At 43.4% G+C, this 15,244-nt stretch overlaps 1 protein-coding gene across 1 annotated transcript; it reads left to right on the plus strand.

Annotated features, from left to right (window-relative positions):
* Positions 1-442: 442 nt before the first annotated feature.
* ch25hl3 (cholesterol 25-hydroxylase like 3) lies at positions 443-11,838 on the plus strand. The gene is made up of 3 exons (XM_017723871.2): positions 443-1,048; positions 5,611-6,170; positions 10,133-11,838. The coding sequence occupies exons 1-2, from the start codon at positions 615-617 to the stop codon at positions 6,014-6,016; spliced, it is 840 nt and encodes a 279-aa protein (XP_017579360.1). The 5' UTR covers positions 443-614; the 3' UTR covers positions 6,017-6,170; positions 10,133-11,838.
* The last annotated feature ends 3,406 nt before the right edge of the window (positions 11,839-15,244 follow it).

Below are 15,244 nucleotides of genomic sequence, written 5' to 3' on the forward strand. Positions count from 1 at the left end.
TTCACTCACATTACAAGTTAATATTTTCACCTTCTCCCGTTTCTATTACCACAGTCCCGATTTTGGAGATGTATGGAAGTGGTGATCTCCAGATAGACCGATGTGTGGCACACATACAGCAACACACTGGAAAACACGTCCGTATTATAGTTTAAATATATTATATATTAAATATGCATCATTTTTATGAGAATTAATTTGATATAGTCGTTAAAAGTGCACTAAGAGAAACTGAATATTTAAAAAGGGAGAAAGAGAGAAAGAGAGAGAGAGAGAGAGAGAGAGAGAGAGAGAGAGAAAGAAAAAGATAGAGAGAGAGAGAATGACAGAGAGAGAGAGAGAGAGAATGATAGAGAGATAGAGAATGACATAGAGAGAAAGAGAAAGAGAAAGAGAAAGAGAAAGAGAAAGAGAGAGAGAGAGAGAGAGAGAGAGAGAGAGAGAGAGAGTGAGTCTCACGCCAGGCTGGAATTCGAGTCAGTCGGTTGACTGAAAAGCTCTCGCGCAGAGCATCGGCTGGAGTTGCGCGTGGAGCGCGAGCAGCCCGAGCAACAAGAGAGAAACTTCCAGCGCGCGGAAATCATGACTGCGCGACCGGCGCGCGGCCATTAACAATGACCTTGAACGGGACCGACGCCGCCGTCGCTCCGGCGCTGCTCCAGTCCGCGTGGGACGCGTTACGCGCGCGTCCGTCGCTGCTGCTGTCTCCGGCGGGGGCCGCGTGCCTCGCGCTCGCCGCGCACCTCTGCTTCTCTGCGCCTTTCCTGCTCCTGGAGCTGCTGGGCGAGCGCGCGCCCTGGGTTCACCGCTACCGGATCGCGGGAGCGCGAGCGGCGGACAAGCGGCGATGGTGCCGCTGCCTCGCGCGGATCGCGTACAAGTACGCGGTGGCGGTGCTGCCCTTCGCCGCGCTGCTGCAGCTGCTCGCGCGGCGGAGCGCCGAAGAGTACCGCGCGGCGCCGCCGCTCTTCCGCGCGCTCTCCGAGTGCTTCGCGTGCCTGCTGGTGTTCGACGCGCTCTTCTTCATCACGCACTACGTCGTGCACGGGTGAGTTCGGGGCGCGCGCGGTTTAGAACCGCTAGAACGCGTCTGCATGTGCTCTCTTAAAAAAGTTGGTTCTTCAAGGGTTCTGCAGTAAAGGCAGCGGTTCTGTATGGAACCACGAACACTCAAAGAACCATTTACATGCTTAATTGGTTCTCTGCGTGGTGGAACGTTTCCTCAGGTTGATGGAAATGTGTTGTATTTGGTTTTATATAGAACCAAATAGGGCTCTGCTGGTGTTACAAGCTTGACAACTAATCAAATTGTAACTAATCAAAGAACTAGTTCTACCATGTAGAACCCAACTTCAAAGCAAAGTGCCGAGAAGGCCTATGCTCTAAAACATGGTTCTTCAAGGGTTCTTCAGTAAAGGCAGTGGATCTGTATAGAACTACGAACACCCAGAGAACCATTAACACGCTCAAACAGTTCTCTGCATGGTGAAATATGGTTCTTCAGATTGATCGTGTTGTGTATGGTTCCATGTAGCACCAAAAAGGGTTCAACCTTTAGCTTGTAACAGTAGAAGAACAGTTTTCAAAAAGAACCAAATGAGTTCTACATAGAATCGTTTCATGCATAAATGGTTCTATACACAGTGAAGCGGTTCTTCATGCTTAGTGCTGTGTATCTTCTACGTAGCACTGAAAAGGGTTCTGCTATGGTATACAACACGTTCTCCACCACGATGAAGAACAGTTTAGGCATTCTAATGGTTCTTTGAGCGTTCCTGGGTCTATATAGAACCATATACAACACGTTCTCCACTACGCTGAAGAACAATTTAGGCATTCTAATGGTTCTTTGAGTGTTTCTGGGTCTATATAGAACCATATACAACACGTTCTCCACCACGCTGAAGAACAATTTAGGCATTCTAATGGTTCTTTGAGTGTTCCTGGGTCTATATAGAACCATTGTCTTTACTAAAGAACCCTTGAAGGGCTTTTCATTGCTTATCTTTATATCGTGATACACTGGCACAACATTCCGGTACCTCATCCCTGTACATATGGGCCGTACAGGGATGAGGTACATATGCTAATAGGAGCGTCTGAATCCAAACATATGTTACAGTCACTGGTGTTGTATGAATGTGGTGTAACGCCAGTGACGGCGACTCCAGTGACCTTCTGGTTCAAACTGAGGGTCTGTAAACTGGCTGACTCGCTGGTGGTCAGGCGACCTTGTGTAACTGTTTAAAATCAGTAATAAAAGTGATATTCTGACCAAATTTTAATGACCCAGCCATTCAAGCTCAGAACACCAGGGACACACAGAAGCTCTGAGCTGCCTGATAAACAAAATTATTAATAAATTAATGAAATATAGTGAGCGAGTGTGACTCGCCTTCTCCTGCCTTGAGACGCTTCCTCTCTGATGAGCCTAAGAAGTGCTTTAATAGAGCTGAACACACTGATAGAGTGTAAAATAAGAGTCCTGATAACAGCGGTGACCAGAATCTCTGAGTCAAATGAATTTTTAGAAATAAAATAAATTTATATTTAATGATTTTAAAAGTAAACATGAACCTGTTTTATACAAATTCTCGAGTTAAACCTCTTAAAAATAGTGTTTTATATTAAAAGTGGTTGTAAAACTGGTTTGTGACGAGCTGTTTTACAGAACCAGAGCGACTCTGAAGCAGGACAAACGAGAAAAATCAGAGAATCAGGAGGGAAACGTGTAATTTAATCTCAGCTCAGCTGTGTAAATGGACATACTGACTTTTGGAGCTGTGCCTCATATTTTAAGCGTCTTTTTAAGCCCTGAAACCTTTGTGACGTGGTTTCCCCTCCAAATGGAGAATGAGCCGCATAGTTATTAATATCAGTGTTTATTAATAACTGTCTGTATACTTGTTTATAGGATTTCGCTCACTCTGCTGAAGTCGGAGATTCTCCAGATTCTCGTTAAAATTTTCCCGTTCCACCTTAAAAGGTGCAGCAGTCACATTCTGCCGCTTCAGGCGTCAGAGCTGCTGGACTATTTAAGGTGGAACAGGGAAGTTCGCCAGCTGGCTCCCGAGACTTTAGTGGTTTTTAATGCTTTTTATGAAGGAAACGACCAAAATACACTGAAACGACATTAAACTAAGGTAATACAGCGGTTACCGTCATTTAACAGAGAAAATTCTCACATGTGTGTGTTTCTTTGATCTCTTGTTCAGCCGTCAGCTTCCTTTTCCCCTCATATCACTCCATATGGAGTCTCTGAAAAACCTCCTTGTCGCCCTAACGCTTCACCCTCCCCCTCTACCTCGACAGATATTGGGACACCCTGCCCTTTTTCCCCATTTGAACTATGTGAAGGCGAGTGAGTTGACTTTAAAAAGGCAGAATTATGTCTTAAATTGTACTTTTATATCTTCCTCTAAGCTGGTGGCCTTGTATTCTCAATCAAATTCATATGACTGCATGAACGATTCACTTAAGCACACCTGCTGTCGGCTTTACAAGCCTTATGTTTACGACAGTACCATTAAATTTTATTGTATCCTTTACATCGCAGCAGCTACAGTTACAGGCACACAACAGCCTCAGCCTCAAAGGCAAATTCCACTTATTTTCCGAAAATTCTCCATAATTGAGTGTTTGAGAAAAACACCAAACCACTCTGAATGACTTTGTTTACATCTTTATCATTTCATTATGTAGAATCCTTGAGAAATTGGTGGAGATCTCCTTTTCGTTCTAAGATGGCCCAAGAGACCAAGATTTACATCAATTCTGCACAAGCTCAACTAACCCACACTGTGCTCTCCCAGAGCAAGGATTGTAAAATTCACCACCAAAGTGAAGTCACTACATGTCCAGAAATGTCCAGACAAGCCTTCTAGTGCATTACGCTGCTTTAACCTTCACAGAGCAGCAGAGGCAGTTACTGCACCAAAAGGGGTCCATATTAAAGAGGAATTCCACCTATTTGTCAACATTTCTGTATAATTCATTGTTAAGATGTAAACAGAGAGTTTCAGAGCGGCTTGGTGTGAAATGGTTCAGATGTCTTTACAGTGGTGGTGATGGGAACCAGGGGTCACCATGACTACAACACAGATATAGACACTTTATTTACAGTCCAGAACCAGCAGAGAACCTACACGAGTCTCCTGAGTGTTTATATGGAATGGTGAACGTGGTGAAATAGTGCTGTAGCTGACAAAAGTTTTCTTTGGGGATTATTATTGCCTCACAACACCCTGCATGTATCCCCCCTTCATGAATTTGTTTTATAATACACTAATCATAAACAGTGGCTGTGTTTACATGCAAAGATTTTAGATTTAGAGGTGTTTATGCTCACTCTACTCAACAATTTGATGGAAAATCTTCGTTTACATGCTCACTACAAGTAATCCGATCTAAAATTTCACACATGCATGGAATACCTTTTATTGTAGGCGTTACCATAACAACCAGCATCATGTGTGTCCAGTCAGAATGAGATGAGCAGCAGTGAGCAGTGATTGTGGTTTTAATGGCTTTAAAATGACGTCAGACTCAGGAAAACGTCCTTCACACGTCCTTATTAAAGAAGGCAGAGAGGAAGACGTCGTGTTCTGAGACACATAAGCTGGACGTCCGTCCCACCGCCGTCTTTTAAAGATCAGAGCATGAACTTCGTCTCCTCTGCAGACCAGTTTCGGTGTTGAACGGGATAAACTCTCACTGTGAAGCGACGCTCATGCAGAACGGAATTAAGCTTTCCGATAGGGAATGTAATCGGATACAGACGTTTACATGAATATTATTCTTCTATTTAACAGATTATTTACAGGATTACCCACCTCGAACAACCAGATAGAAACTGTATTCCGAATGGCCTCAATCGGACTAGACTGCTCCGAGTTGTTTACATGGACGTATTATTCTGATTGAGTTATCAGTCAGATTATTAATGGATTATCAGGCTGCAGGTTAACATGGCTAATGTGGCATGCTGTGTATTCATAACCATTTCATGTAATAACTTTGTCTGAGGAAGCTTTTAGAGGTGGACGTCCGGTTCCTGTCACCACCATTGTAAACCATTCTGATGATTAAGTTTCTCTAGAACAGAGCGTTTCACACCAAACCACTCTGAATGACTTCGTTTACATGTTAACCATTAAATTATGTAGAATTTCTTAAAAGTGGAGTGAGGTTCTCCTTTTAGTTCTAAGAACTCTTAAGCCTAAGAGACCAAGATGCTTACACGAGTTCTCTGTAAGACTAGTCGATATAATCCAGTTAATGCACAGCAGCAAAGTCTGACTCCACTACAGCATTTAACACCACATTCATGCCAAGTTTTCACAGGAAGGAGGTTCCTGCTCTTTGACTGCTATATCTGTTAAGCTTCTGACGAACTTTTGCCTTTTGCCAATCATGTTTGTTTTGATGTTATAAAGCTGTTCCTCTCATGTGGTCCAGAGTATGAGTCAGTGAGGAGACCTAAGACCATTTCAGACCATTATCAGCCTAGACCATATGTTTACCTCGTGTGGTGTTCAGGTGTGTGGGACCTGTGTGGGGTTTTCTCTTTTCTAAGCTAAACTCTTCTTAATTCTTGTGTTTGTTTCTCAGAAATCCATGGCTCTATCAGAACTTCCATCGCTCTCACCATAAAAACCGGGACACTTTCGCGCTGGCTGCCCAGGACTCCAGCATCGAGGAGCTGCTTTTCCAGCAGGTGCTCGCTGTCAGCAGTGGCATGCTGGTGGGTTGCCACCCCATGAGCGAGATCTTTTTCCATTTGCTCAACATCTGGCTGGCAGTGGAGGACCACTGTGGCTACGACTTCCCTTGGGCAAGACACCGGCTGCTGCCCTGCTTTGGAGGACCTCCCTTCCATCAGGCTCACCACCAGCACTTGAGAGGCAACTATGCACCATATTTCAGACACTGGGACCTGATCTTCGGGACGTCGCTCCCTATATGTGCGGCCAAACCCAGCACATCTGACTTCACTCAGCAAGCACTTGGCAACTGATGAGTTGGAAGTGTGGAAAACATCCAACTATGCATTTCATGTCTGTGAAGTACTGAAGATTATCACAGCAGACTTGTGAAAGGTCTAAATATTTCATTAGCTCGGCATTTGTGGCCCTTCAGACACGTTTCAGAGCTTGGTCGCAAAACCAAAGGTAGGTGAAGAGATTTTAAAGTTATACTACATGTCCAAAAGTTTGTGGACAACTTCTCATCCAGCATTTCTTCTGAAATCAAAAGTGTTTCTACCAACTTTGCGTGGTTAATTTGATGGTTAAGATGTAAACAAGTCAATCAGAGTGGTTTGGAGCAAAATGCTTCGTTCTAGAGCAAGAGCATCAAACTCAACCACTAAAGGGGCCATATTAAAAAAATCTCAACAAATCTGTGGGCCAGAGAACACTTATTGTTTTTATTTAATTTTTAATGAACATTTTGCTATAACCCAAACCTGCCACTGTTTATTCAAAATACACCTAAACATCAACCACAAAATACAGGCACTTGAAGCAGAACTTAAAAATAACATGAATACTTAAAATTTTCATTATTTAAATGTTTCCAGGAGCTCAGTGTTTAAACCTTTTCAACTCATTCCAAACTGTACTTCATAACTTTCACATTCCATAAGCTCCGTTCAGAAGCTGGGTGTCGCGTGAGGCTGTAGCTCTTCTCTCCAGTCTAATAGACGGTGATGTCATTTTAAACCCTTATAATAAAAGAAGCTGAAAGTCGACCCGTTTTTCCCCAAATCTGGGCTCTAAACTATAAACAGACGGCGTCTCTTCAGTGATCTGCTCTGGAAACATCACTTTTAGAAAACAACACAAAGAGCGGCGGAGATTTTTGGCTTTCAGCAGTAAATTGTAAGCGTATAGAGATGTGTGGAGATCATAAAACACAGGTTCTGTTAATTTGAGGGGCGTTTACAATAAAACAAAAATGAAGTTTACTTCATGCAGGTACCATTTTGAAGATGCAAGGTTTTGATGCAACAGTGATGAAGTGCTTTTTGGTAATCTATTAGATCAACGGTTGGCAAAATAAAAGTTAAGAAGATCTAATTTAGAGCACTCTAAAGTGCGCAGTGAAAGTCATTACAGTAGTGGTTATGATATACCGCACAGCGTGTATTAATCAGAGAGGAGATACAGTGATGAGGTTCAGCACAGTGCAGACAGCAGGAGATCAGTACCGTCTGCAGTGAGGAGATTCACTGTAGAGCCGTATATCTACAGTGGGTAAGAAAAGTGGGTAAGAAAGATCTCATATGGCTCTTTAACACAGCGTAGCTGGGACAGACGCCACTGTTTAGTGTTTAGACGCCACCAGTGTAGCAGGCAGGGGGTGTGAGGTGAAGTCCAAGATGTCAAGCTGGACTCTTTGGAGGTTAGCCTCTATAATTGACCATTTCACAGCAACGTACTGTAGATGAGTTTGTTTGCATCTCAACCACTAAATTATGCAGAAATTTTGAAACACAATTGATTTTGAAATTAAATTGATATACGGACCCTCAAATAAAAAGAACACTACATCGTTAACACTGAAGTCAGATATTCACCAGATTCTTGTTTGAATTTTCCCGTTCCACCTTAAATGCAGCCAGAGTCACATTCCGGCACTTCAGACGTCAGAACTGCTGGACTATTTAAGGTGGAATGGGTAAGTTCGCTAGCTGGCTACTGAGACATTAGAAAGCTGTTAGTGATTTTTTAACCTTGTTATCAAGAAAATGACCATCATACATTGAAACAACATTAAGTTACGATAATACGATGGTTATTGTAAATTTTTTACGATTCTCACATTTGTGGGTTTCTTTGGTCTCTCGTTCAGCCGTCTTACTGGTTTTTCTTTTTTCTCATATCTCTCTGTTTGGAGTCTCTGAAAAACCTCCGTTTGGAGGGTCATGTAGCCCCAACACTTCACCCCACCCCTCTATCTCAACAAGAATCAGGACACCCCACCCCTAGACATGAACGTGCAAGATCTAAGGGCTCAGTGGTAGGGGTGAGGGTGAAATGGATTGCTTCCCAGCTCTCATTTTTGTGGTGTTTTTTTTTTTTTTAATTTTTTTAATCTTTAATCTGTCTCCAAACCTTACATTTATGAAATGCTTACATCTGAAGCATTTCATCTGAAATGTACAGCAGCACTATTGTACACACATACACACACCATCTAGCCTTCCAGTGAATGGTTTCCAGCTCTGTAGCACAGAATAAAACCGTCTACATCACATCCAAAAATCTTTGTGACTAATATGGAAATATTTAATGCTGAGCAACTTCTTGTTGCTGTTATTGTTTAGTTAATTATGGCGGTATTGTAAAGAAAGACTTGCAAACATGACAGGTCAGGAAACATGCATTAATTATCTGGCATCATCCGTCCAATATCACCGTTATGCTTTTATAACCCCCTTTTCCGAAAAAAAGTTGGGATGCTGTGCAGAATGTAAATTAAATTAGAATGAATTGATTTCATGTATCATGAATCATCTAGGCCACATTTCTGAAGGAAAATACTACAAAAACATCATATCAAAATGTAGAAAGAGAAATTTTATTGTTTTTTTTGTGAAGACCAATGCACCCCTATACCATCATGAATACCCCCTCAGTCCATTTTAAATGAGCTCGGGCCCAGAGAAGGTGGCAGCATTTCTGGATCCTGTTTATATTTGGTTTCTTCTTAAGTTTAACAGCATTTTTGGATGCAGTGATGAACTGTTTTCACAGTCAGTGGTTTTCAGAAGTGTTTCTGAGCCCATGCAGTGATTTCCACTACAGAATCATGTCTGGTTTTAATGCAGTGCTGCCTGAGAGCCCAAAGATCACGGCCAACAAATACTGGTTTTCCTACAGATTTTCTGAATCTTTTAATGTTATTATGGACCATAGATGATGAAAAGCCAAAGTTCTTTGCTATTTTATGCTGAGAAACATTATTCTTGAAATGTTGCTCTATTTGATCATGTAGTCTTTCAGAGAGCGGTGACCCCTCCTCATCTTTACCTCTGAAAGACTCCGCCTCTCTGAGATGCTCATTTTACACCCAGTCATGTTACTGACCTGTTGCCAATAAACCACCAGGTGTTTTTATAGCATTACACAACTTTGCCAGCATTATGTTACCCCGTCCCAACTTTTTTGGAATGTGTTGTTGGCATCAAAGTCAAAATGGACAAATATTTTTCAAAAAACAATAAAATTTCTCAGTTTCAACATTTGATTTGTTGTCTTTGTACTATTGTCAATTAAATACAGGGTTCAAATGATTTGCATATTGTTGCATTTTGTTTTTATTTACATTCTGCACAGCGTCCCAACTGTTTTAGAAATGGTGTTGTACTTTGCTATATTAAAGGTATACTGTATTATGTAAATTCATCCACTGTTGCCTCCTGCCCTCTTATGTCTTATAGTTGTGGCTGCAAAATTGTTCAGTCTTATATTTTACTCTATTCACGTCTGCATTGTTATTGAGCAAATACAGTCAGGTCCATGTATATTTGGACATTGACAAAGTTATTTTTGTAGCTGCCCACCACAACTTACAACCATTTTCACACATAGCCCACCCATTTTTAGGGGCTCAAATGTCTCTTAATTGGAAAACTAACTCACAATCATAAAATTAATTGAATTAAATTGTCATTTTTAATACTTGGTTGTTGGATCTTTTGCGGTCAGTGACTGTCTGAACTCTGCCTAGCCTTTACTTCAGTTTTCTTCAGATCCTGCATGTACTTGGGGACTTTTGGGGACTTTTTTAAGTATTTATGGACCTGATTCTACTTTCCGCTCTAAAAAAATGTATCCACCTCAAGTGAGCATAAACACTTTGGCGAATTTATTCAATATTTGTTGTATCCATCAAGCCTTTTTGATTCACCCTGTCAAAATATGCATGTGAAAGGCAGACTAGCATAATCCTCTGCGTGGGACCCCCAAGACTAGCACTGAGAGACACCACTCTTATCTGTATCTGGGCTCTCTCCAGCACTGATGTTGCGAAATTCAGAGGAACACTGAAATTACTGTGAACTGAGAGCACGACCACACTTAATATTCAGTTACATAACCTGGTGTTTTCCTTCTTTTCTCTGTAGGATCATCTACTCTGCGCTCTTCCAAATCCATTGACTGCCTGCCTGCTTTTGATTCTTTCAGCTGTAATTGCTTCTAACTGTACATGCTGCCAACGTACAAGAATGGACTTGAACCCCGCCCGAGCACAGCCAATCGTACCCCCTGGTTTTCCATGTTTAGCCAAGAATCAAGCTCTTTGACATGAGGGACACGCATGAATGCAGCTAAAGATGTGAAAAAAGCACTCATTTAAAACTTTTGTACTTCTTTTCAGGGAGAACTGCTAAAACTCCACATGGGTAGCTTTTCAGTGTGTACTTTTTCTGTATGTGTACCAAAGAACACTTTTCATTAAAAGAAGGTTTAGAAAAGACTTCCAATTGGCTTCGCTTCCAAGGTTTGGCTCTACATCGAAGGTCAAATTCCAACAGTGCCAAGAGTCCAAGAGGTCTTAATTGGTCCTTTTTAAGTTTAATGTCTTAAAATGGTGAATAAAAATCATTGTGCTCAGTTTCTATACACACAAAAAGTGCTGGGGTAAAAAAAAAAAAAAACGCTGGGCCACAGACATTATAAACGGAGGTTTAGTTACTGAATAACCTACAGGCTGGGTTCAGCCAATTTCGTTGGCCAACATTAGCTAGTTACAATGAAAATGAAATGAACCTTTATTGTCATTACACATTGTACTTGTACATTTGCGCAATGAAATTGGTTTACAAGCAATGAGCAGATCTAACAGATGTGGCCCAACTCTGGCTCACACACTTTAAAGTCAGCAGATCTAACAGATGTGGCCCAACTCTGGCTCACACACTATAAAGTCAGCAGATCTAACAGATGTGGCCCAACTCTGGCTCACACACTATAAAGTGAGCAGATCTAACAGATGTGGCCCAACTCTGGCCCACACACTATAAAGTCAGCAGATCTAACAGATGTGGCCCAACTCTGGCCCACACACTATAAAGTCAGCAGATCTAACAGATGTGGCCCAACTCTGGCTCACACACTATAAAGTCAGCAGATCTAACAGATGTGGCCCAACTCTGGCTCACACACTATAAAGTCAGCAGATCTAACAGATGTGGCCCAACTCTGGCCCAACTCTGGCCCACACACTATAAAGTGAGCAGATCTAACAGATGTGGCCCAACTCTGGCTCACACACTATAAAGTCAGCAGATCTAACAGATGTGGCCCAACTCTGGCTCACACACTATAAAGTCAGCAGATCTAACAGATGTGGCCCAACTCTGGCTCACACACTATAAAGTGAGCAGATCTAACAGATGTGGCCCAACTCTGGCCCACACACTATAAAGTGAGCAGATCTAACAGATGTGGCCCAACTCTGGCTCACACACTATAAAGTCAGCAGATCTAACAGATGTGGCCCAACTCTGGCTCACACACTATAAAGTCAGCAGATCTAACAGATGTGGCCCAACTCTGGCTCACACACTATAAAGTCAGCAGATCTAACAGATGTGGCCCAACTCTGGCTCACACACTATAAAGTCAGCAGATCTAACAGATGTGGCCCAACTCTGGCTCACACACTATAAAGTCAGCAGATCTAACAGATGTGGCCCAACTCTGGCTCACACACTATAAAGTGAGCAGATCTAACAGATGTGGCCCAACTCTGGCTCACACACTATAAAGTGAGCAGATCTAACAGATGTGGCCCAACTCTGGCTCACACACTATAAAGTCAGCAGATCTAACAGATGTGGCCCAACTCTGGCTCACACACTATAAAGTCAGCAGATCTAACAGATGTGGCCCAACTCTGGCTCACACACTATAGAGTCAGCAGATCTAACAGATGTGGCCCAACTCTGGCTCACACACTATAAAGTCAGCAGATCTAACAGATGTGGCCCAACTCTGGCTCACACACTATAAAGTGAGCAGATCTAACAGATGTGGCCCAACTCTGGCTCACACACTATAAAGTCAGCAGATCTAACAGATGTGGCCCAACTCTGGCTCACACACTATAAAGTCAGCAGATCTAACAGATGTGGCCCAACTCTGGCTCACACACTATAAAGTCAGCAGATCTAACAGATGTGGCCCAACTCTGGCTCACACACTATAAAGTCAGCAGATCTAACAGATGTGGCCCAACTCTGGCCCACACACTATAAAGTCAGCAGATCTAACAGATGTGGCCCAACTCTGGCTCACACACTATAAAGTCAGCAGATCTAACAGATGTGGCCCAACTCTGGCTCACACACTATAAAGTCAGCAGATCTAACAGATGTGGCCCAACTCTGGCTCACACACTATAAAGTCAGCAGATCTAACAGATGTGGCCCAACTCTGGCCCACACACTATAAAGTGAGCAGATTTAACAGATGTGGCCCGACTCTGGCTCACACACTATAAAGTCAGCAGATCTAACAGATGTGGCCCAACTCTGGCCCACACACTATAAAGTGAGCAGATCTAACAGATGTGGCCCGACTCTGGCCCACACACTATAAAGTGAGCAGATCTAACAGATGCAGCCAGATTCCAGCCCAGACACTATAAAGTGGGTGGAACTAATAGATCAGAATCAGAATCCTTTATTGATCCCTGATGCAACTGTAACAATTGCAGTTGTTACAGTTGCAACCATTTATGTTAAAGAATAAACACTTTAATAATTTAGAACAAGAGAAAAAATTGTTTCTTATGAATACATTAAAGTGGCGGTGACTGTGATAATAAATATTAAGCATCTACAATAAGGTCGTTCAAATTATAGCATGTCTGAGTTTTTGCACATGTAATTATGATTATTAGACATGTGAACAGCACAGTTAGGTATTGAGTTTTGCACAGATGAACCACACTTTGTGAATCACACACTGAGGGAGGAGTTATAGAGTTTGATGGCCACAGGTAAGAATGACCTCCTGTGGTGCTCTGTGGTCATTTCGGTAGAATGAGTCTTGCACTGACTGAGCTCCTGTGTCTCATCACTGCGTTGTAGAGAGAGTGGGAGCCATTGTCCATAATGGCCTGCAGCTTAGACAGCGTCCTCCTCTACGACACTGCCGTCAGCGAGTCCAGCTCCACACCCACAACATTACGAGCCTTGCACCCTAGATACAGCCTGATTCTGGCCCACATGCTATAAAGCAGGTGGAACTAATAGATGCAGTCCAATTCCGGCCCACACACTATAAAGCAGGTGGAACTAATAGATGCAGTCCGATTCCGGCCCACACGCTATAAAGCAGGTGGTACTAATAGATGCAGTCCAATTCCGGCCCACACGCTATAAAGCGGGTGGAACTAATAGATGCAGTCCGATTCCGGCCCACACGCTATAAAGCAGGTGGTACTAATAGATGCAGTCCAATTCCGGCCCACACGCTATAAAGCGGGTGGAACTATTAGATGCAGTCCAATTCCGGCCCACACGCTATAAAGCAGGTGGAACTAATAGATGCAGTCCGATTCCGGCCCACACGCTATAAAGCGGGTGGAACTATTAGATGCAGTCCAATTCCGGCCCACACGCTATAAAGCAGTTGGAACTATTAGATGCAGTCCAATTCCGGCCCACACGCTATAAAGCAGTTGGAACTAATAGATGCAGTCCAATTCCGGCCCACACGCTATAAAGCAGGTGGTACTAATAGATGCAGTCCAATTCCGGCCCACACGCTATAAAGCAGTTGGAACTAATAGATACAGTCCAATTCCGGCCCACACGCTATAAAGCAGGTGGTACTAATAGATGCAGTCCGATTCCGGCCCACACGCTATAAAGCAGGTGGTACTAATAGATGCAGTCCAATTCCGGCCCACACGCTATAAAGCGGGTGGAACTATTAGATGCAGTCCGATTCCGGCCCACACGCTATAAAGCAGGTGGAACTAATAGATGCAGTCCGATTCCGGCCCACACGCTATAAAGCAGGTGGAACTAATAGATGCAGTCCGATTCCGGCCCACACGCTATAAAGCAGGTGGAACTAATAGATGCAGTCCGATTCCGGCCCACACGCTATAAAGCAGGTGGAACTAATAGATGCAGTCCGATTCCGGCCCACACGCTATAAAGCGGGTGGAACTAATAGATGCAGTCCGATTCCGGCCCACACGCTATAAAGCAGGTGGTACTAATAGATGCAGTCCGATTCCGGCCCACACGCTATAAAGCAGGTGGTACTAATAGATGCAGTCCGATTCCGGCCCACACGCTATAAAGCAGGTGGTACTAATAGATGCAGTCCGATTCCGGCCCACACGCTATAAAGCAGGTGGTACTAATAGATGCAGTCCAATTCCGGCCCACACGCTATAAAGCAGGTGGTACTAATAGATGCAGTCCAATTCCGGCCAACACGCTATAAAGCAGGTGGTACTAATAGATGCAGTCCGATTCCGGCCCACACGCTATAAAGCAGGTGGTACTAATAAATGCAGTCCGATTCCGGCCCACACGCTATAAAGCAGTTGGAACTAATAGATGCAGTCCGATTCCGGCCCACACGCTATAAAGCAGGTGGTACTAATAAATGCAGTCCGATTCCGGCCCACACGCTATAAAGCAGTTGGAACTAATAGATGCAGTCCGATTCCGGCCCACACGCTATAAAGCAGGTGGTACTAATAGATGCAGTCCAATTCCGGCCCACACGCTATAAAGCAGGCGGTACTAATAGATGCAGTCCGATTCCGGCCCACACGCTATAAAGCAGGCGGTACTAATAGATGCAGTCCGATTCCGGCCCACACGCTATAAAGCAGGCGGTACTAATAGATGCAGTCCGATTCCGGCTCACACGCTATAAAGCAGTTGGAACTAATAGATGCAGTCCGATTCCGGCCCACACGCTATAAAGCAGGTGGTACTAATAGATGCAGTCCGATTCCGGCCCACACGCTATAAAGCAGGTGGTACTAATAGATGCAGTCCGATTCCGGCCCACACGCTATAAAGCAGGTGGTACTAATAGATGCAGTCCGATTCCGGCCCACACGCTATAAAGTGAGTAGAACTAATAGATGTGACCCAACTGTGACCCAAATCTGGCCCAGATCTGCCCTGACTACATTGTTGGTCCACAACATTTACATCAAAATTGGCTCACAAATATATAAAATAAAAGCAAACCTC

This window comes from Pygocentrus nattereri, chromosome 20 (assembly GCF_015220715.1).
Source record: "Pygocentrus nattereri isolate fPygNat1 chromosome 20, fPygNat1.pri, whole genome shotgun sequence".
NCBI lineage: Eukaryota > Metazoa > Chordata > Actinopteri > Characiformes > Serrasalmidae > Pygocentrus > Pygocentrus nattereri.